The 22,564-nt window shown below is 38.1% G+C and overlaps 1 protein-coding gene across 2 annotated transcripts in view; it reads left to right on the forward strand.

The window, feature by feature from the left end:
• TGS1 (trimethylguanosine synthase 1) overlaps positions 1-21,592 on the forward strand; it is a 46,412-nt gene extending 24,820 nt beyond the window's left edge. For both annotated transcript variants that reach the window (XM_066266139.1, XM_066266140.1), the window contains 5 exons: positions 2,482-2,637; positions 5,049-5,192; positions 6,653-6,869; positions 8,050-8,128; positions 19,801-21,592. In XM_066266139.1, the coding sequence (XP_066122236.1) occupies positions 2,482-2,637; positions 5,049-5,192; positions 6,653-6,869; positions 8,050-8,128; positions 19,801-19,923 (719 nt within the window). In that variant the 3' untranslated portion in view covers positions 19,924-21,592. The remainder of the gene's footprint in view (positions 1-2,481; positions 2,638-5,048; positions 5,193-6,652; positions 6,870-8,049; positions 8,129-19,800) is intronic.
• Positions 21,593-22,564: the final 972 nt, after the last annotated feature.

A 22,564-nucleotide genomic window follows, 5' to 3' on the forward strand; every position in this document is an offset into this window, starting at 1 on the left:
TTCTTTTTAAGTTAAAAAATAATTGTATTCAGTGGAACATTGAGATTTTTATAAGGTAAAAAGTTTCATTTGAAATAATATTCAGTTTTATAGACGAGTTCAGACTTGCCTAATGAAACAGCTATATTTATTGTTATCATTTCATCTTAGGAATAAATGGGATCTTTTTCTATTGAATGGGCTAGTGATCCTTGATTCAATATTTCTTAATTTCATATTAAGGAAAATACCTCATTTGAATCTTGATTCTTTTTTCCATGTGCATGTATATAGACCTGTGATATCTAGACTTCCTTGACCTTCTAAACAGCATACTTAAGGTAGTTAAATATTTTTATTAAGCCTCTATTTTTTTTTTTAGATTTTATTTATTCATTTTAGAGAGAGGAGACAGAGAGAGAGAGACAGAGAGACAGAGAGAGAAGGGAGGGAGGGAGGAGCAGAAAGCATCAACTCCCATATGTGCCTTGACCAGGGAAGCCTGGGGTTTCGAACCGGCGACCTCAGTTTTCCAGGTCGATGCTTTTACCCACTGCGCCACCCCAGGTCAGGCAAGCCTCTATTTTTTTTTTTTTTTTAAGTGAGAGGAGGGGAGATAATGAGACAGACTCCCACATGCACCCTAACTGGCATCCATCTGGCAACTCTTATCTGGGGCTGCTGCTTGAATCAGCCAAGCTATCCTCAGCACCTGAGGCCGACACTCAAACCGGTCAAGCCACTGGCTGCGAGAGGGGAAGAGAGAGAAGGAAGAGAGGGAGAGGAAGAGAAGCAGATGGCCATTTCTCATGTGTGCCTTAACTGGGGATAAAACCCAGGACTTCTGCTTGCCAGACTGACTCTTTATCCATTGTGAACACTGCCTAGGGCCTTAAGTCCTTATTTTTTATTGTACAATTTTTCTATGTACCTCTGGTATTCATGTGGCACTTGCACATTTCTGAAATGCTTTTGTGTGCCTTATTCTCATTTAATCTCTAAAATAGCCCAGTGAGGTAGATGGAATTAGCTCCATTCTATAAATACAGAATTAAAAATGAAACTCAGAGAAATTAAGAAATATGCCTGAGGTCATACAGCCAGTAAATGGCATAGCTAAGATTCCGTACTAAGTTTTCAGCTTCCTAAATCCCATTTTCGTACCCAACACTGATTCTCCAATCACCACTTGTCATGTTGGTAGTTCTCATCTAGGATGATACCACCATCTTGGGGGCATTTAGAAGTTGTTGGTTGTTAGAATGACCTGGCGAATTTTGGTACTTTGGATTACTTAATGTTCAGTTGTGCACAGGATGGTCTTGTACAACAAGGATTGTTCACTCAAAATGTTAGTGTTCCCCCCCCCCGCTGTGAAAAACTTGCAACCTTTTGCTATTGATGATTCCTTTAGCTATTTGCAATATCAGATGACCGTATTAAGACATGCTGCTTTGCCTGACCAGGTAGTGGTGCAGTGGATAAAGCATCGGACTGGGATGTGCAGGACCCAGGTTCGACACCTGAGACCGCCAGCTTGAGCGCGGGCTCATCTGGTTTGAGCAAAGCTCACCAGCTTGAGCCCAAGGTCTCTGGCTTGATCAAGGGGTTACTCAGTCTGCTGTAGCCCCCCGGTCAAGGCACATATGAGAAATCAATCAATGAACAACTAAGGAGTCTCAACGAAGAATTGATGTTTCTCATCTCTCTCCCTTCCTGTCTGTCTGTCCCTATCTGTCCCTCTCTCTTACTCTCTCTTACTCTCTCTGTCTCTGCCAAAAAAAAAAAAAGACATGCTGCTTTGAGGACCATTTAAATGTGATAGAGCTTTATTTGTTAACATCATTTTTTGTCATTATATTAACTATGACAATAGTTTCATCTTCTAATCTCCTCAAAACAGAAACCACATAGCCACATTGATAAAAATTGTTTAAGAAAAAGTCAGTCTCTGAATAAATGAAATACTTTTCTATTGAATGGAGCTAGTGATCCCTGCTGTAATTTCTATGAGGTACCACGACTTCTAGGTCATTGGCTAAGTCTCAGATGTAGCTGAGACTTAGAGCTTAATTGGTACTTAGGAAATTTTATGTTAAATAGGGAATGGAAATGTTTGGATTTCTGTAATTCAACAACTAAAGCAGTGTCTTACTACCTGAAGTAATAACTTTTATACCTGTAATAGTATGTATCTCCTAACAATCCTGTAAAATAAATAGGTAAAATACTACTCAGCCATTTATACCTTTTGAGAAATTAAAAATTGGAAGCTCAGAGAGCCTGGGTTACTTTTCCAAGCTTTGGGAACCAGCAAACTAGAGGTTGTATTCTAAAGTCAGTGCCATATCCATTGGGTCCTCCAAGTGTGTCATTGCATACATGTCTGGAGTTCAGTCCCAGGTTATAATTATTTGGTGTGACTGTACCTTTAGATTAATTCACCTGTGATTTCCCTTTTTCATACTGTGCGTCCGCATTCTTTATATTCTTTTGTTGTAGCTGACATTAGAAAGAAGAAGAAAAAGAAGAAAAACAAGAACCGAAAGGTAATTGGTCCACCTCCTGAGATAGCTGCTGTTCCTGAGCTGGCAAAATACTGGGCCCAGAGGTACAGGCTCTTCTCCCGTTTTGATGATGGGATTAAATTGGACAAAGGTAAAGTATATTTATAATTTTTAACCTTATTTTAAAATAATTTCAAACTTATAGAAAAGTTGCAGGAGTAGTAGGAAAATTTTCATCCCCTTTACCCGGATTCAGCTATTTCTTAACATTTTCTGACATTTGCTTTATCATTCTGTGTGTGTGGGTGGGGGGGGGGGGGTGTTTTCTGATCCAGGTACTCCTACCCTTTAATATTTAGTGTTTATTTTCTAAGAACAAGGATATTTTTATCTAACAGTGGTAAAATTAAAATTTTAACATTATAATCTACAGTCCACGCTCCAGTTTTGTCTATTATCCTAATCATGTTCTTCATAGCATTTTTTCCCTTCCAGTATAGGATCATGTATTGCATTTAATTTCTTGCTTTGGTTTACTTTGATCTGGAATGTTCCTCAGCCGTTTTTATCTCTCAGAACTATGACATTTTCCAAACAATAACAGCCATTTGTTATCTACATTATCTCTCAATTGGGGTAAAACTTTAGACTCAGATTTAATCTGTATTTGTAACATCTTAAGATAGATAGCAAAAGGAATTGATAGATTATTTAACATGACATCTGCTAAAGAAATATCTAGTGCAGATACATGTAATTTAATGATTTAACACTAGAAACTTTGAATTCTTTTTCAAGTTTTCCTACTCTGACCTTGAACAGCTTGCTTAACTCAATTCTCCAAATTGATGTTTATTTGCATATTGGAACTACTTAAATTAGTGTTTATTAATTGTCAAAATCAGGAAGTCTTGATCACTGGTCAAATTGCCAAGGTCTGTGAACTTCTTCTAATTATTTACAAAATGTTATACTAAAAAAAGTGTGGAAAAGTTTGTTAGGAGAAATAAGACTAGATAAAAGCTTTTAATTCTCTAAAAAGGAGTTAATATTTTTATTTTTCTAGCACTGAGGAGTTATTTAAAGTTTTTGTTTTATTTTTGTTTTATTTTTTATTTTTCTGAAGTTGGAAACGGGGAGGCAGTCAGACAGACTCCCGCATGCGCCCGACCGGGATCCACCTGGCATACCCACCAGGGGGCGATGCTCTGCTCACCTGGGGCTATGCTCTGTTGCAACCAGAGCCATTCTAGCGCCTGAGGCAGAGGCCACAGAGCCATCCTCAGCGCCCAGGCCAACTTTGCTCCAATGGAGCCTTGGCTGCAGGAGGGGAAAAGAGAGACAGAGAGGAGGGGGGGGGGTGGAGAAGCAGATGGGCGCTTCTCCTGTGTGCCCTGGCCGGGAATCAAACCCGGGACTCCTGCACACAAGGTCGACATTCTACCACTGAGCCAACCGGCCAGGGCCTAAAGTTTTGATAAGGAAAAGAAACAGGAAAATAGATACATCATTTTATTCAGGAAAATACCTTTCTTAAAAATGTGGATTTATTCTGTTGGTAAGGGAAAAAGGCAGTGTCTTCTTTACTCTAGTGTGGTCATAGGACATGGGCCTCATTTCTGAAAACGGTGAGGGCTTTGCTATTCCTACAGGTTTGCAGCCTTCTGCCGGCAGCTCCTTGCTTTTCCTGGCCATTTAGAAATGTTTGAATTTTTCCAAAGTGTCCAGTACAAATCTGGTTAATTACTCCCCCATTAGAAGTGAAATAATTGGGAAACTCAGTGGAGTTTGGGGAGTTGGCCAATTAGAATGGCTGACTTTCCATTTTCCTTAGTAGACAGTCAGAGTTAATACTTTAGGCATAAAAATCGGAATTGCATTCAGTTGTTGGAGACATATTGCAGAAGAATCAGGCCAGATTAAGGTGGTTGCTTTTTTGTGGAAATTGGGAATAGGAATGGTACTGCTCCTTTTTATAACAGGCTTTGTAGAACTTTTCTTTAAAACTAGGTTATTTATGCCTGACTAGGCAGTGGCATAGTGGATAGATCATCGTCCTTGGAATCAGAGGACCCAGGTTCGAAATCTCGAAGTCGTTGGCTTAAGCACAGGCTCATCCAGCTTGAGCATGGGATCATAGACTTGACCCCATGGTTGCTGGCTTGAGCCCAAGGGTAGCTGGCTAAAGCCCAAGGTCGCAGTCTTAAGCCCAAGTTCACTGGCTTGAGCAAGGGGTCAATGGCTCGGCTGAAGCCCTCTGGTCAAGACTTATATGAGAAAGCAACCAATGAACAACTAAGAAGCCACCTGAAGAATTGATGCTTCTCATCTCTCTCCCTTCGTTCCTGTCTGTTCCTATCTGTTCCTCTCTTTGTCTCTCTCACTTTATCTATCAATCAATCAATCAATAGGTTATTTATAGTTTTTTGAAAAGAGAAACAAGTTGGTGGGGCTTTTTGCTTTTGGTTTTTTTTTTAAGTATATGTTATATTGTTTGCTATGTTAATACTTGTTTTGGCTTCTTGAAATTGAGCATCTTAACAGAAATATATTTCTTCACAGAGGGCTGGTTTTCAGTTACACCTGAGAAGATCGCTGAACACATTGCTGGCCGGGTCAGTCAGTCCTTCAAGTGTGACACTGTAGTGGATGCATTTTGTGGAGTCGGAGGAAATACCATTCAGTTTGCCTTAACTGGAAAGAGAGGTAATTAGCTGTCAATGGAGGAAAAGTAAATTACCGTATTTTTTACTCCATAAGATGCACCTGACCACAAGACACACCTAGGGTTTTAAGGAGGAAAATAAGAAAAAGAATATTCTGAACCAAATGATGTGTTAAAATATTTAATAAAATACTGTATTTTTCACTTCATAAGACGCACGGGCATTTTCTTCTCTACTTTTGGGGGAGAAAGGTGCATCTTATGTATATTCAATTTATTCTGTAAATGTTTCCTTTTTCTTCAGCTAATTTATGCTGATATTTAATATATACGTAACATAATGCCAAATATTTAAAATAACAATAGCTAGACTATATTAAGTGTTCACTTTGTATCATGCAAATGTAAATGGTTAGTATGTACGTAATAGTTACATGTAGCTAGCAGCTACCATTACTGGACAGTGCAGTTCTATATAATATCATCCAACAGTTGTCAGCATTTAAGTTATGTGAGCACACTGGGTGCTTACATTCTGTTAGGTTAAAAACAAAGTCTGCCTCCAAGGCAAGGATTAACTGAATATATTTAATGTTGAGTCATTTTTTCCATTGAATTTTGGTTTTGTCAGCATATCTTTCAATCTGTCTCTGTTCTATCAATGTAGCAGATTGAGCGGCTGAAAAGGCCATTTCTTCTTTTTTCATATATATATGAGTGTTAGTTTATTTAGAACAGAAAAAAATAGCATGTTTTTGTGGCATATAAGTGATGCTTATATTCATTGTTCAAAGTGATTTATTTGTACATTATTTCTCAAAAGTGTTAACAAATTTTGAAACCACCATCTCCTAGAAAATAGCTGTTTCCTTGACAACCATGATACCAGAGTTCCACTTAGTCCTTCCAGATATAAAATATTGCCACTAACACACTGTTGCACATAACAAGTGCACTTACTGTAAGACATGAGTGAGCTAAATTTAACTTATGATTGCATTACTAATTATGAAATTGCGGTACATTAAATGAAAGCCCACTCAGTAGAAACATAGGTTGTCTGTTCTCTCAACCTAAAATGTCTCATACATCATCAGCAGGCTTTTTTACATTTCTTCTTCATAAGTTGGCTAAATTTGTTAAAATTTGTTTTATTTTGCTTTTCTGTAGAAGTTGTCAAATTTGTCTTCTTTGGTGGTTATCTCATTTTGAAGAGATGGGTCTTTAAAAAGTTCTAACATTTATAGGCATTACAGCAGTCAGAGACATTTCCAGGTGTTTGCTGCTCAGTCTGTACCTGCACAGAGCACAGTGCTGACTTTCTATTTGGCTCTCAGTAGATAGTGGCAACTATGTCTGGTGTATGCGGCCAGATCTCACTAAGTCTTTAAAAATAGATTCTTGTACTAAATAATAAATAAACACACTGGTCGGAAGATGACCCATTCTGTGTAAGTACCAATCAGTATATTTGACTCATCTTTCCTGTTTCAATTTTTAGTGATTGCCATTGACATTGATCCTGTTAAGATAGATCTTGCTCGCAATAATACAGAAGTTTATGGGGTGGCAGACAAGATAGAGTTCATCTGTGGAGATTTCCTGCTGCTGGCTCCTCATTTAAAGGCCGATGTTGTGTTCCTCAGCCCCCCTTGGGGAGGACCAGACTACGCTACTGCAGAGACCTTTGACATCAGGACAATGATGTCTCCTGATGGATATCCTTTGAAAGGCCTTGGAGTTTACTCAGATAGTGGTTGTGGAGAGGAAGGGTTGTGTGCGTATTTGAGAGAGAAATTAATGAAGAGGAGAGAAGCTAATGGCATTTGATAGATCCTAGTTTGTTTTACAAAAACAGCAGGTATATAAAGGTTAACTGGTGATGGATCTTCAAAATTACAGCAGAGATGTAGTATATTTCCTTTGGTCACTCTCCACTTTTACCATTACAAATCAGTAACTCAAATAACATTGATTGTTTGGAATTATTGTCTGGAAATTGTGAATTTCTTAGAGACCTATCCCTAAAGTCTGGGTAACTATTCCCTTAACTATTCTTCTACTCATACTTGTGCTAATTCTCTATATCTTCAAATTTTTCCTGTTACTTTCCAAGGTATAAAATAAATAGTATATATATTATCCACCTAGAGCAGGGGTCGGGAACCTATGGCTCGTGAGCCAGATGTGGCTCTTTTGATGGCTGCATCTGGCTCGCAGACAAATCTTTAATAAAAAAATAATAATAACGTTAAAAATATAAAACATTCTCATGTATTACAATCTATTCATTTCCTACCGCTCATGTTCATGGTTGTGGATGGCTGGAGCCAATCACAGCTGTCCTCCAGGACAACACCAAATTTTTATTGGATAATGCATAAGGTACACGGTCGTTGTATGGCTCTCACGGAATTACATTTTAAAATATGTGGCGTTCATGGCCCTCTCAGCCAAGAAGGTTCCCGACCTCTGCCCTAGAGGAATCATCTCTGAGTTTAACAGGAAATGTTTCTAAATTGCTAACTAAAATTTAGAATGTAGACTACATTGAACAATTATTTGTCTTCTTCCTTACTAGAAAGAGGTGCTATGGTACTTTCCTGTTCTATTTGTACAACAACTAGGAAATGGCAGGAAAAGAAAGCATGTGTGTTTTCTGACTGTTGGTTGCCTACCACTAGGATAAATGAACAATACGTTTAACTTCTAACCTCTTACCAACTGGAGACAATGTGCTGCTAAAATCAGCTACTTAAGTCTCTTAGTTCCATTGGAGGATTTAAATGTGTGCCTTATTAATCCATATCAAAATATATATGGGTTATGATATAAATCTTTAATCTTTGATCAGAAATTAACAGCTGTTTTTGACAGTTTTCCTTAACTGTTGTCCACCTTTGAAATTTTCAGACTTTCCCAAAAGGTCACTAATAATATTGTTTATTTTCTTCCAAGAAATGCTGATATTGACCAGGTAAGCCATTACTAAAAAACTGTTGTACACCTTTGGCGTAACTGTTACAAAAATGGGTTTTTAAAAAAAGATATAAGGTGTTGCTTTAATTGAGAATGCATTTATGAGAAGTCCCTGGCTGTTGGACTGTGATTAGAAAACTGGAAGTGTATGCCAGTTCAGTACATACCTGTGTCATTCTCTTCATCTCCACCGTTCCTGGCATAAAAGCCCTCCACGCTGGGCTTTTAATTACATGTCGGAAAGAATGATTAAATGTGTTGCGTTCATATGTGTACACCTGTGTTAGCCAAGAAACCTACCTTGAGAATAGAAGTTTCAGGTATTCCTGAAAATAGTCACCTAAATGGAAATATATAGACAGATAAAATCTTTTCTTTGTTTGTTTATTTAATCTTTTTTAAAGATTTTATTTATTGATTTTATGGGCAGGAGGAGAGTAAGAAGTATTGACTCATAGTTGCTTCACTTTAGTTATTCATTGCTTGCTTGTTTTATGTGCCTTAACTGGGCAAGCCCAGGGTTTTGAACCAGATCAGTGTTCTGTCCACTGCGCCACCACCTGGTCAGGCTAGACAGATAAAGTTTTAATTTAGCCAGGATCAATTTCAACTGTAGTCTTGGGGTATAGGACACTTGACTAATATTAAAATCTCATTATTTGGTTCTTACCATAGACATTTATTTTAATCGTGTTCTTTTTCCCTAATAGAATTGGATCTAGTATAATAACTGTCTCATAACGATCTGATGATGTCTTTATTTCATGCTTTTGTTGAATTTTTAATAAACACTTACCATATACTGCCTGTTCTTTGCGTCTGTTAAATCTTTTGTTTTTCATATTCTAAATTTTACTACAATGTTGTAAGGCTTGGGTTTTTTCCATTCTCTTTCATTTGATACTCTGAGAACTAACCCTATCGTTCTGAGCTTTTTCATCATATTCTGGAGAAATTATCTCCATTACTTGTTCAACTATGTTCTCCTTACCATCTTTATCCTTTTTCTGGGAAATCTATTATGGGATTTAGTCTTCCTCAACTGTATTTTCTGGTGTTGTCTCCTTTTTTCTTCTAAGAGATTACCTCAATCTGGTCTTCCAGTTAGTTTATTCCTCTAGTAAATATATTATCTATCTCATCTATTGTGTTTATTAGTCCAATCATTATAATCTTTGTACTCATTATTTGTGCTTTTTCTTTGTTTGCTTTCTTTTGCATTCTTATAAGAGGTTGAAATTCTTAATCTGTTTTATCCTTTCTGCATACAGTTTGATACAATTTGTAATACAGTTTGTTTTTATTTCATGAAATTCTTGTGATCCTCAAATGTCTTTCTGAGTATTGGCGATTCTCGAGTAATGCAAAAGGATAAAGGCCAGGCCAGAATCCAGTGAGTGTTGAACTGGCTGTACTCTAGAATCGCTGGGGATGCTTGTAAAAACTGACTATGCAAGCCCCACCCAGCAATTGATCTAACCATTTTTTAAAGCTCCCTGGGTCATCGTAATGTATAGAACCACTGTGGAAGCCCCAGTGGTAACTTCAGGAGTTAAAGGTGGGTAAGCTCTGGGGTTGCTGACCCAGGCACCATAGACTACAGCAACTTATCACAGAACACCATATCAAGACATAGCTTCCCCTCCCTCCCCTTAGTGGAGGGGCTGAACAAAAGCAGCATTTAAAGGCTCTGCTCCTTAATCACAGAGTGTAATTCATCAGCTCTAGGGATTCGGGAGGGAGGGATGAGAAAGCAGCTGCCAGGGTTAGTTCCCACCTGTTTCTGTCAGCTTCTCACAGCAGTATATCTTTTAACATTGCCCTAACTTTACTCCTGAACATGGACCAGAGTTCACGGCCTCGGCAAGTAGAGCAGCATACAGTGCTTATACAGGCAGAGGTAGCAGATAGGGAGGAGCAAAAGCAGAATTTCAAGTTTCTACTTTTCCTTCTTCCTGTTTTATCTTTGCAGAAGCATGACTCTCCATCCTACACATGTACACACATTCAAACCATCCCAGGTTTCCATAAATTTTATTTGTTGGGTGTTTTTCCCCTAGTGTCTCCAGAGCTCTATGGGAGTCACCAGTCATGCTAGTTCAGCATCTTCCAGGGATCATAAGATAGGAGCATAAATAGTAATATCTCCTAAGAAGGGTAGACACTAAATGCTCTGGCTTTCTGGTGAATGATGTCAGGAAAAGCCCTGGGTGATACAGCATGTAAACTGGACTTTAAAAGTAAAAATCAGATTGTAGGAGTTGAGGAGAAGGTGACAAGAAGATCAATAACATGGAAGTGGGAACATGTGAGTGCTGTTCAAGTAATGGGCTGAAAAAAGAGATATGAAGAGTCAGCCAAACTGGAGTTCAGTCTCAGCCCTGCATTTCCTAGCTTTCTGGTGGCAGTTTTGAGGAATAGATGCAATAAGTGGATAAAATTATCATGGTACCCCTAGCTTGTAAAACCTCAATAAAGCCTTATGTCCTACTTTGAAGATCCTATTATATAATTATGGAAAGAATGTAAATGTTACCAAGATTTTTGAAGAGGGCCAACATGAAAAAATGACATGTTTTCTCTAAAGGAAAGGATAGCCTGACCAGGCAGTGGCTCAATGGATAGAGCAGAGGACTGGGAAGCAGAGGACCCAGGTTCAAAACTCCGAGGTCACCAGCTTGAGCCCAAGGTTGCTGGCTTGAGCAAGGGGTCACTTGGTCTGCTGTAGCTCACCCCCCCAGTCAAGGCACATATGAGAAATCAATCAATGAACAACTAAGGTGCTACAACAAAGAATTGATGCTTCTCATCTCTCTCCCTTCCTGTCTGTCTGTTCCTATCTGTGCCTTTTTCTGTCTTTCTCTGTCTCTGTCACCAAAAGAAAAAAGAATAGCTTTAATATTTGTGAAATACAGAATTTAATTTATAAACATCCCAGAATATACAGTAGTCTCCTTTATCAGAAGTCATTTACACTTTTACTGGACATATTTTCACGTTAATTTGTTATACTTTTTCATCCTTGGTTTATGTGCTTAGTCTTTGGAACACTGGTTCTCAGCTCTGGCTGCAAGTTAGAGTTACCTGAGTGGTTTTTTTTAATAATGATAAAATACATAAAATTTACCCTAAATTGTTTTTAAGTATACAATTGAGTATCATTAAATACATTCACATTGTTCTTCAACCATCACCACCATCTCAGAACTTATCCTCATCTCAAACTGAAACTGTGCCCATTAAAACACCTCATCAACCTGCCGCTAGCAACCATCATTCTACTTTCTGTTTGTATAAGATTTTTGACCACTGTAGGTCCCTCATATAAGTGGAATCATACAGCACTTGTCCTTCTGTGTCTAGCTTGTTTCAGTTAGCATAAAGTTTCATCCTTGTTAGAACATGTATCAGAGTTTCCTTCCTTTTAAGGATGAATAATATTCCATTGTCTGTAGGTACCACATTTTATTTATTCATTCATTCATCACTGGTCATTTTGGGTTGTTTATCACTAATAATGCTGCTGTGAGCATGGGTGTAGAAATATATGTTCTAGGCCCTGCTTTCAGTTCTTTTGCATATGTACTCAGAAGTGGAATTGCTGCTAGATCATAAGGTAATTCTATGTTTACTTTTCTGAGGAATCGCCACACTGTTCTCCTCAACAGTTGAATCATTTTACATTCCCTCCAGCAATTTATAAGGGGTTCATTTTCTCCACATTCTTGCTAGCACTTGTTATTTTCTGGTTGATAATAGCCATCCTAATGTGTATGAAATGGTTTCTCATTGTGGTTTTGATTTGCATTTCTCAAGTGACTAGTGGTGTTTACCATGTTTTCTGGATATTAATCCCTTATCAGATATATGCCTTGCCAGTATTTTTCTTCTTTTCCATGGGTTGCCTTTTTATTCTCTTGATAGTGTTCTTTACCTCACAGAAGTTTTTTATTTTGAGGAAGTACAACTAATCCAGTTTTTTCTGTGTATATTGCCTGTGCTTTTGATGTCATATCCAAGATATTATTGCCAAGTTCATTGTTATTTCCCCCTATGTGTTCTTCTAAGAGTTTTATAGTTTTAGCTAAGTAGCTTTTTAAAACTACTGATACCCTGGTCCACTGGGAATGATTCTAATTTATTTTCTGGGATAAGGCCCAAGCATACATTTTTAAAAACTCCCCAAGTGATTTTAATGTGCACCCAGAGTTGAGATTCTCTGGGTTAAGAGTAAATAAAAGTTAACAAGCTTGAGAGCTCTTACTCTGTCAGAACATGAAATTAGATCTTTCTGCCTGTCATCTGTTTATGAGCCATTGTGTCTAAACATTAGGCCTCTCAAATCCTATGTGCTGTACCAGTTACAAGAGAAAACACTATCCTTTGCTTCATGCGCTTTTATCACAAAGTTGGTATTAAACCTCTATCTGCTACTCATATCATTGACTCAGAACTACATTCTAGATTCCCAGATAAGGTTGAGCTTATTGGTTCTATAATTTTTCTCATATGTAAATATTATGCTCCATAACTAGTCTCATAAGAGGCTATGTGATCTTTATATTAAATGTTAAGTGGTCTGATTTGGGTACCTGATTGACAATAGGAAATATACTATTTACTGTAGAAGTTACTGTAAGTAATTTTTTTTCTAAATTAATACTATCCCAAAGAGAAAGTTAATATTTTTTTATTTTATTAAACTGGTGTTTCTTATTTACTTCAAGAGTCTGTCAGAATTATGTTAGTAGTTCATTCACATTTCCTACCTCTAGAGGGAGTGATGACACTAAAGAATAATAAAGGAAACGAGATTTCAGGGACATTATATTGTTTGGTGTTGAATTTGGATCAAATCACAGTGAGAAATCAACTTTTCTTTTTAAAATGAAGAAAATCTATATGTAGTAGTTTTTAAGTGAGAGAAAAGACATAACTACAAGATTAAGAGACAACAGAGGTACAGAGAAGTTAACTTTTTCTTAATGAATATTTAGAAGTTCACAACAACCTAAACTTAAAAATGGGTCAGGTTGGCCCTCGCCAGTTGGCTCAGCAGTAGAGCTTCGGCTTGGTGGCGTGTGGAAATCTCAGGTTTGATTCCTGGCCAGGGCACACAGGAGAAGCGCCCATCTGCTTCACTACCCTTTCCCTCTCCTTCCTCTCTATCTCTCTCTTTCCCTTCTGCAGCCAAGGCTCCATTGGAGCAAAGTTGGCCCCGGGCGCTGAGGACAGCTCCATGTCCTCTGCCTCACGCGCCAGAATGGCTCCTGCCGCAACAGAGCTACACCCCAGATGGGCAGAGCATCGGCCCCTAGTGGGCATGCCCAATGAGTCCCAAAGTTTATGGTTCTGCTGTTTAAAGTGCAGGCTGCATTTTCCCCATAGAAATGTTTATAGGGACCATTAATTTCCCATCCAGGGAGATTTGCAATCTGGATAATATTTATATATAGGGAGGTTATACTGAGTATGGATGCTATAAATACAACTTGTCTGTCTTTCCATATAGGAGATGAGTCTAATTGTTTTCTGTATCTAGGTCCCCTATTACCTTCATCTCATTTCCTTTTTCTATTTGAGGGTTATTCCAGGACATGTATCTCTTGTGATCTAAGCTTTCACTATCAAACTCAAGAATTGAATGATTTAGAAATCTTTCTATGATAGGCTCTTTGGATGAAGTTATATGCCCCAGAAATCACTATAGAAATTTGGGAACTTACTAGATTCAATTCAGAGAACCCAGGATAAATGTATTTTATCTACTTGATGCCTGTATCTTAATGTTTTTCTTCATTTCTTTCCTTTGACAGCCATAAAATCGAAGCCAGTATAGCTTTGTATCTATCATGCTTTCCATGATAGATACAGATGAAAACTTCTTAAGTAACAGACATATGTAATAAGAATAGAGGTCTCTAAGCTGAGTAGAATGATTTAGTCTCTACTAGGAAGCTACACAGCCATGGCTGTCAGACACCCTATCTCTATGAAATCATGTGGGTGGAATCTTTACCAGGAAGAAGAAGTCTGTCTCCTAGGCAGACAGGGGAATGGTGAGGGGGGTGGTGACTCCTGGTTGGTTTGATATAGTACGTCCTTTTCTTTGTTTGAATTCATAACTCAAATGTGTAGCCCCACCAAACTGATAACATTTGTACTTTTCAGGTCAAATTAACTTAAAGTGCCTTTTTAAGATTATTTATTTATGCCAGTACAGAAAGCAGGGCAACATTTATTATCGCCTCTAAGAATTGTATTGAAAAATTAAGTAGGAAGCCCTCTATCATGTCATTTCTGGCACTTCCTTGGCCACCTCAGCTAGGTATCATAATAAGGCCAAATCCCACCTATTTTATTTTCTGATAAAGCAGGAAAATATTTACAAATTAACCTAATATCGTAGGTAAAATTTATCCTGTGAGTAATTTGTATCTTTAAGTACAGAAGCTGATGTTAGATTTAATCAAGAGATAACTTCTCTAGTTGTAGAGTTCTTTTTTTTTTTTGTATTTTTCTGAAGTTGGAAACGGGGAGGCAGTCAGACAGACTCCAGCATGCGCCCAACCGGGATCCACTCGGCACACCCACCAGGGGGCGATGCTCTGCCCATCTGGGGCGTTGCTCTATTGCGACCAGAGCCACTCTAGCGCCTGAGGCAGAGGCCATGGAGCCATCCTTAGTGCCCAGGCCAACTTTGCTCCAGTGGAGCCTTGGCTGCGGGAGGGGAAGAGAGAGACAGAGAGGAAGGAGAGGGGGAGAGGTGGAGAAGCAGATGGGCACTTCTCCTGTGTGCCCTGGCTGGGAATCGAACCCGGGACTCCTGTACGCCAGGCCGACCCTCTACCACTGAGCCAACTGGCCAGGGCTATAGGTAGCATTTCTTAAACTTACCATATGAAAGAATACAATTACCTGCATTTGAGTAATGGAAACTATAAATATGGATTAGGTAATATTATTTGGAAATACGTTTTTATTTTTTTTTATAAATTTTTTAAATTAATTATTTTATTTATTCAATTAGAGAGAGGGGACAGAGAGAGGGGGTGGGGGAGGAGCAGGAAGCATCAACTCCCATATGTGCCTTGACCAGGGAAGCCCAGGGTTTTGAACCGGCAACCTCAGCATCCCAGGTCGACGCTTTAACCACTGTGCCACCGGGAAATACGTTTTTAAATACAACGAACTTCAGTTCATTGGAATTGATAGTGTTTGTTTTGGCCTAATGTGATAAAAACATACCACTACATAATTTCTTTGCACATGTTAGTCTAAGCTATTATAGAATTTGTTTATTTAATTTAAAAAATCAAGGCCTTATTGGTTTCTGAATATTAGAATTGGTAAAAAAAAAAAAAAAAAAAAAAAAAGAAAGAAGAGAAGAGAAAGAAAGACATTGTTGTGTCAACTTGTTGCAAATGAAATGTCTGTGGTGGAACTCTGCTCTACTGGCGGCACTCTCATAGGCAAACTGCATCTGTGTATTCAGTACGATAAAGTCATCCCAACCAGTGGAGGGCCCTTATCTCCTCCAGAAGCAGGAGAGATTAAAAAAAGGGCTAAGAACTGGATTGGGCTTATGGTACATGCAAGAATAGTAAATTCTAAAACTGCTTAACCTGAAAATACACGGCCTGTAAAACTCAGAATAACTCAAAAAGTGCATTCATCCTGGAAAGAACCAATACCTTGCATTTATAAACAACCATAGGAGCTTAATAAATGTCTCTTGTTTTAATGATAGAGTTTGTAGGTTTTCCCTGAACGTTCTCATTGATCATCCTAACAATTTGGGAGTAAGCAAGTCATGTTAATGAGTCAGATTTTACTGATGAGTGAAAACTAGGGAAGTTGAGCGATTTGCCTAGTCATTCTGACTAACAATGGCAGAGAGTACCTTGCTGTCTCCCACTAAGCAGGCATTCATTACTGAAAAGAAATAGATTCATCTCATCAGAGTTAGACCACCACAAGGTTGGGAGTATTGAATAAAAATTGTGATAAGAGAAGTAAAGGGCTTTATATCGAGTTTGAGTTGAATCAGTTCTTTTACTTTCCTTATTGGCGAGAAAGACAACAAAGGGCTAAAAATTTACCACAAAATGAAAGACACCAGCTGCTGAGCTTTATCTTCTAGTAACTGGTACCCAGGTTTTTAGACCATCTCTGTTTCTTAGTGAAATCTACTGCTTAATTATACTTTGCAATTAAAGATACAGTTGATTAGCTTCTAAAGTATATTAGCCAGCTTTTCCCTTGGAAAGTTTTCTGCTGAACAGTTACAACAGTATTTATTCTTGTACTGCATATATTATCATTCTCCAGAGGGGCTGTGGAACTGGCCTTGTCAGCAGAATTGGAAAGGTACAAATGCTTCTGAACATAAGTTTACATGTATTTCTTTCACACCTTTGAGTAAACTCTTTCAGGAAATGATGTAGATAAAAAATAGGATGCCACACATAGTGCTACACACAAGACCTTTGCTCTTAACCAAGGGCTACCCAACTCTGTTATATAGTGCTTATGTAACTTGTTGAATATAAGAAGTCTTTATGTTTCCAGTGTCTGGTTCAGAAAACATATAAGGAACAAGACTCAGTAAACAAGTTATTAGTATCTCTCCTAAGAGAGTTATGTGAGCTTTTGATGACCAGGAGAATTTTTTGGACCTGTCACCATTGTGTTCCTATTGAGATGTTGGCTTTTAAAAATCTTATTTGCTTTAATCAGCAAGTAAATAATTGAAAAGAAAAACAGGAAATCATCTTTGAGAGCTTGAGGTATCATTCAAGTTATATGAAAAACTATCAGCAAAGAAATTAAGATTTATTCACTTAAGCAAAGAAATCTCATTTCTGTTTACCCCGTGCATCAGGGGGTCCCCAAACTTTTTACACAGGGGGCCAGTTCACTGTCCCTCAGACCTTGGAGGGCCGCCACATACAGTGCTCCTCTCACTGACCACCAATGAAAGAGGTGCCCCTTCCGGAAGTGCGGCGGGGGGGAGGGGGCGGATAAATGGCATTAAGTTTGTATAAAGAAAAGTATTTAGCCTGACCAGGCGGTGGTGCAGTGGATAAAGCGTTGGACTGGGATGCCGAGGACCCAGGTTCAAGACCCCGAGGTTGCCAGCTTGAGCGCAGGCTCATCTGGCTTGAGCAAAATTAAAAAAAAAAAAAAAATGCTCACCAGCTTAGACCCAAGGCCGCTGGCTCGAGCAAGGGGTTACTCAGCCTGCTGAAGGCCCGCAGTCAAGGCACATATGAAAAAGCAATCAATGAACAACTATGGTGTCGCAACGAAAAACTGATGATTGATGCTTCTCATCTCTCTCCGTTCCTGTCTGTCTGTCCCTATCTATCCCTCTCTCTGACTCTCTCTGTCTCTGTAAAAGAAAAATAAATAAATAATTTTTAAGTTTAAAAAAAAGAAAAGTATTTATTGACTTCAATTACATTATCTCTACAGTCTTTACAATGCCAGAATTCTAACCTTTAAAATACCTATAGTTGTGAAATGTGCAAAGGTACCAAAAGGCCAAAGTTAGAAATTATTTTTTAATTGGAACACCTGAAAATAACATTTAATTTTTTGTAAGTTTATTTTTTTTGTCATTCTTTGATTTTAATTTTTTGCATTTATTGGAGTGATTTCGATTAATAAAATGATATAGGTTTCAGGTGTTCAATTCTAAAATACATCATCTGTGCATCGTATTGTGTGTTCACTAGTTAGTTTATTTTTAAACAGTAAAAAGGATACGTCTCATTACATTTTGACATAGATTCACTTTTATTTGTTTGTAAAATAGACTACAGTTTTGCCAGTTAAAAAATTTAATTACACAGTTGATTACAGAAAAATAGGACCCCTGATGTTTGCACCTGCCCCTGATAGTACTTTGGGTTCCCTTTTCCCAAAGACTCCCAAGGCTTCCCACTGCATTCTCCTCTCCCTTACTCCTCACTCTCTGGTGATGTAATGATGGGTTAGATGGTAATACACACTGCTTACAAAAATTAGGGGGTCAGGGAATGTGCAGACACTCCAGTGCTTTCAGCCTTTTGTATAGTGCATTTTCTCCAATGAAATAAAAGTTGGTTTTGCATCTCATTTGTATAATGAAACAATTTTCTTTGACATGTTTGCTTTTCTGATGTTCTTGTTTAATAAAAAAAGAAAAATGTTTTTTATCGCTTCATATTCATTTTGAAATATCCCCTAATATTTGTGAGTAGTTTATTTGCTAGTTAATAGGCCCAAGAGGTTGGTTGAAAAAATGTACTAAAACTTTATCTGTGTAAGGACTTAAGGTAAAGCATTGCTAGTTTGAAGCATTCATTTTTTTGTTTTGTTTTGGTTTTCTGTGAGAGAAACAGAGAGAGGGGCAGATAGGGAGGAAGAGAGAGATGAGAAGCATCAATTCTTTGTTGTGGCTACTTCGTTGTTCATTGATTGCTTTGTCATATGTGCCTTGACTGGGGGGCTCCAGCAGAGTGAGTGACCCCTTGCTCAAGCTAGTGACCTTTGGGCTCAAGCCAGCGACCATTGGGTCATGTCTATGATCCCACGCTCACGCCAGCGATCCCATGCTCAAACCAGCGATCCCACGCTCAAACTGGTGAGTCCATGCTCAAGCTGGATGAGCCTGTGCTCAAGCTGGCAACCTCGGGGTTTCGTACCTAAGTCCTCTTGTGTCCCAGTCCAACACTATCCACTGCTCTACTGCCTGGTCAGGCTGAAGCATTCTTTTGATGTTAACTCTGAGAGGTGAAGAAGGAGTAGTTCTTTTAGCTTCCTAAAAAAGGGGTTAGTCACTATATTCTAGTAGACATCAAAAAGTGCCATATATTTTACCCCAATAAAAAGGGAAGGAGAGCTTGACCTGTGGGTGTGCAGTTGATAAAGACTTGTTGACCTGGTATGCTAAGATCGCCAGTTCGAAACCTTACACTTGCCCAGTCAAGGCACATAGGAGAAGCAACTACTATGAGTTGATGCTTCCACTTCTTCCCCTCAACCACCTCTCTCTCTCTCTCTCTCTCTCTCTCTCCTCTCTCTAAAATCAATAAATAAAATCTTTTAATGGGGGAATGGGAGTAAAAATGCGCACACAAAAGAGCAAAAGGTGGAGGAAATGGCCCAGGTTGGGAGAACAGCAAAAGAGACTAGCGAGAGAAGGAAAAAGTATGTAGCAGAGACTAGAACTTATGGAAGTAGGATCATATCTGTCTTGCTCTCTGATATATTATTATTCATAGTATCATGTTACAGGTACTCAGTAAATATTGAATGAGTAAGATGCTAAAGATAAGGTGAATAGGACAAAAGTGAGTTATTCTTTAACATCTGTCTTAATAAACTTGATACAGGAGGATGTGTTTATTTTCTCTTCCCCTGAGTCCTTTAGCTTTAGGCATTAAAGAGATTGGGTCCTACACAGTAACATAGCACTGTGGTTTTTCCTATATCAAAAGTGTCTGCAACAAGTATTTCTGCCAACAAGTAAGTGCATTGGTACCTAGAAAGAGTGAACATTTGAAATGCCTAATTATTTGAGGGACTTGGATAAAAAGCTGAGTCATGTTGTTTGACATGTATGAAAGATTTATTTTGAATTCATACTTGTGTATGTGACTTTTTTTCTGTTCCTTTTTCTAGGTGGCATCCTTAGCTGGGCCTGGAGGGCAAGTAGAAATAGAACAAAACTTCCTTAATAATAAATTGAAGACAATCACTGCTTATTTTGGTAACCTGATCCGAAGACCAGTCTCTGAATCATAACTGTAAGGTGGTACAAGAACAAAAAGATCATGTGGTCAGAACATTATTCAGATGAGAAACTTGAGATTTCTTTCTATATTCACTGATATATCCATAGTTTTATGTCACCATATAAAATGGAAACATTGATTAGTGCATATTAATGAAGTACTTAGAGATCTTTGAGTAATATTAACTATGTGTATTATACATTAAGATAGTAATTGTCTGATATCGAAAAGGCAGGTTTTGTCCTGTGCTTAATGTCAGTCAGCATATATGTGTATATATATGCCTATGTCTGTATCTTTTTTATGTGTTTTGGTTTAAAATTGTGTGTGTGTGTGTGTGTGTGTGTGTGTGTGTGTGTAAACAATTGTGCTTTTTTAAATTCCTTTGGAGGACAAAAGAAATTGCCATAGACTATAATTCACTTTTTCCCCCTCATGAATGCACTGTTCAGTACCCCTCCCCTTTTTTTTACTTACTTTATTTTTACTGGTATATCCTGAAGACCTTTTCATATCAGTATATACATACAGATCTGCCTTGTTTCTTTTAGTGGCCATTTGTGTTTCACCTCCTAGATATGCCATAATTTAACCAGTTTCCCATTGCTAGATACTTGGCCTGTTTGGGGTTTTTTGCATTTATCAAGTATTTTGTGCTGTGATTAAAGTGCATGTTTTCCTTCACCTCTTCAGCTCTGGGCATCATCAAGAGTTTTAACTTTTGCCATTTTCTGTATGAGAAAAAATGGTATCTTATTGTTTGTGTTTCCTTAACTATTAATGAGCTTTGACAATATTTACATACATTTTGGTCCTTTTAAAATATTTTCCCCTTTAAAGCTGACTACTGCTCTCTTTCATCAGTTTTTCTGTTGGATTGTTCTTTTTATTTGTATGTGTGAATTCTTTGTAAACTCAAGACCCCTTTGTTTTTAGTAGGTATTGCAGATATCTTTCCAGTTTATTGTTGCCCTTTAGATTTATTTTGTGATTTTTTTCCCCATGCATACATTTTTAATTTTTATGTACTTGGGCTTACCAGTCTCTTTTTTTTCTTTTTTTTTTTTTTTCTTTTTGCAGCATTTTGGTTTATATCCTTTGGAGTGTTTTTTTTTCATTCCAGAATATAAATACATTTATGTAAGCTTTTTTTTCTAGAACTTTCTTGTTTTTATGTTTTTGCTCTATTTGAAATTTGCTTTTTTTTTTTCTTTAATATTCAGTGAGAGGAGGGGAGGCAGAGAGACAGACTTCCACAAGTACCCCAACCGACCAGGATCCAGCTGGCAAGCCCACTAAAAGGCAATGCTCTGCCTATCGCTGGCATTGCTCCGTTGCTCAGCAACCAAGCTCTTCTTAGCACCTGAGGTGGATACCATAGAGCCATCCTCAGTGCCCAGGGCCAATTTGCTCTGATTTAGCCATGGCTGCAAGAGGGAAAGAGAGAGGGAGAGGGGTAGAGAAGCAGATGGGCACTTCTCCATGTTCCCCAACCAGGAATCAAACCCAGGACATCCACATACCGGGCCGACACTCAACTACTGAGCCAATCAGCCAGGGCCTAATTTGCCTTTATTTTATAAAGTTAATGTGTTTAAAATTCCCATTACAAAACCTATATGAAATCTATTTTGTAATACTGTTTATATTTTTTCCTATTAAAATAAAATAAAAGTAGTGAGAATATGTGTTGGTTCGTTATTCATCTAAAACTTGTATTCTTTTTTTTTTTTAATGTTTATTTTACTGATTTTAGAGAGAGAAGAAGGGACAGGAACATCGATCTGTTGTTGTATGTTCCCTGACCAGGGATTGAACCAACAACCTCTGCACTTTGGTTGCTCTAACCAACCGAGCTATACAGCCAGGGCTCAATCATTTTTTTACAAGTAGGTAAAACAGCGGTTCTCAACCTGTGGGTCGCGACCCCGGCGGGGGTCGAATGACCAAAACACAGGGGTCGCCTAAAGCCATCGGGAAATACATATTTTATTTAATAAATACATAGAAAATACATAGAACGACCAAAACACAGGGGTCGCCTAAAGCCATCGGGAAATACATATTTTCCGATGGCTTTAGGCGACCCCTGTGTTTTGGTCGTTCAACCCCCGCCGGGGTCACGACCCACAGGTTGAGAACCGCTGAGGTAAAAAGACAGAGATGGGACTTTCTGGCTGTTGTGGATCTGGGACGTTTATCTTTTAATAATATGAACATTGTTAAACATTAAACAAAATATGGTTTGGGCTGGGATAAAGGTAGGGGAATTTGAATAAATTGAGGAAAATTCCAGTAAGTACTGGTAAAAAATAGCTAGTAAGTAAAAAACGGCTTTGTTGGAGAATAGAGAAGCAATGCTAATGTTAGTCTCTTGACATTGTACAATGTAGACCTGGTTGCCCTGCAATACAGTAGCAATTATGCTGATCATTCAGGATTAAATTAAATTTTTACTTGCAATATCAAAATCTGTCAGTGTTCTCAGTTTTTATACTTTTTCATCGTGTAGCATTAGTATATATATCACATGCTTGTCATCATTTTTTAAATAAGGGCAGCATTGATCTTTAGCAGTTCCATCTGTGGCCCCTAGAACTAGAATGTGACTTACTGGGAAGTAGAGGGGTTAAGGCAGATTTCCAAAATCA

The sequence above is a fragment of the Saccopteryx bilineata genome, chromosome 3 (genome assembly GCF_036850765.1).
Source record: "Saccopteryx bilineata isolate mSacBil1 chromosome 3, mSacBil1_pri_phased_curated, whole genome shotgun sequence".
Taxonomy (NCBI): domain Eukaryota; kingdom Metazoa; phylum Chordata; class Mammalia; order Chiroptera; family Emballonuridae; genus Saccopteryx; species Saccopteryx bilineata.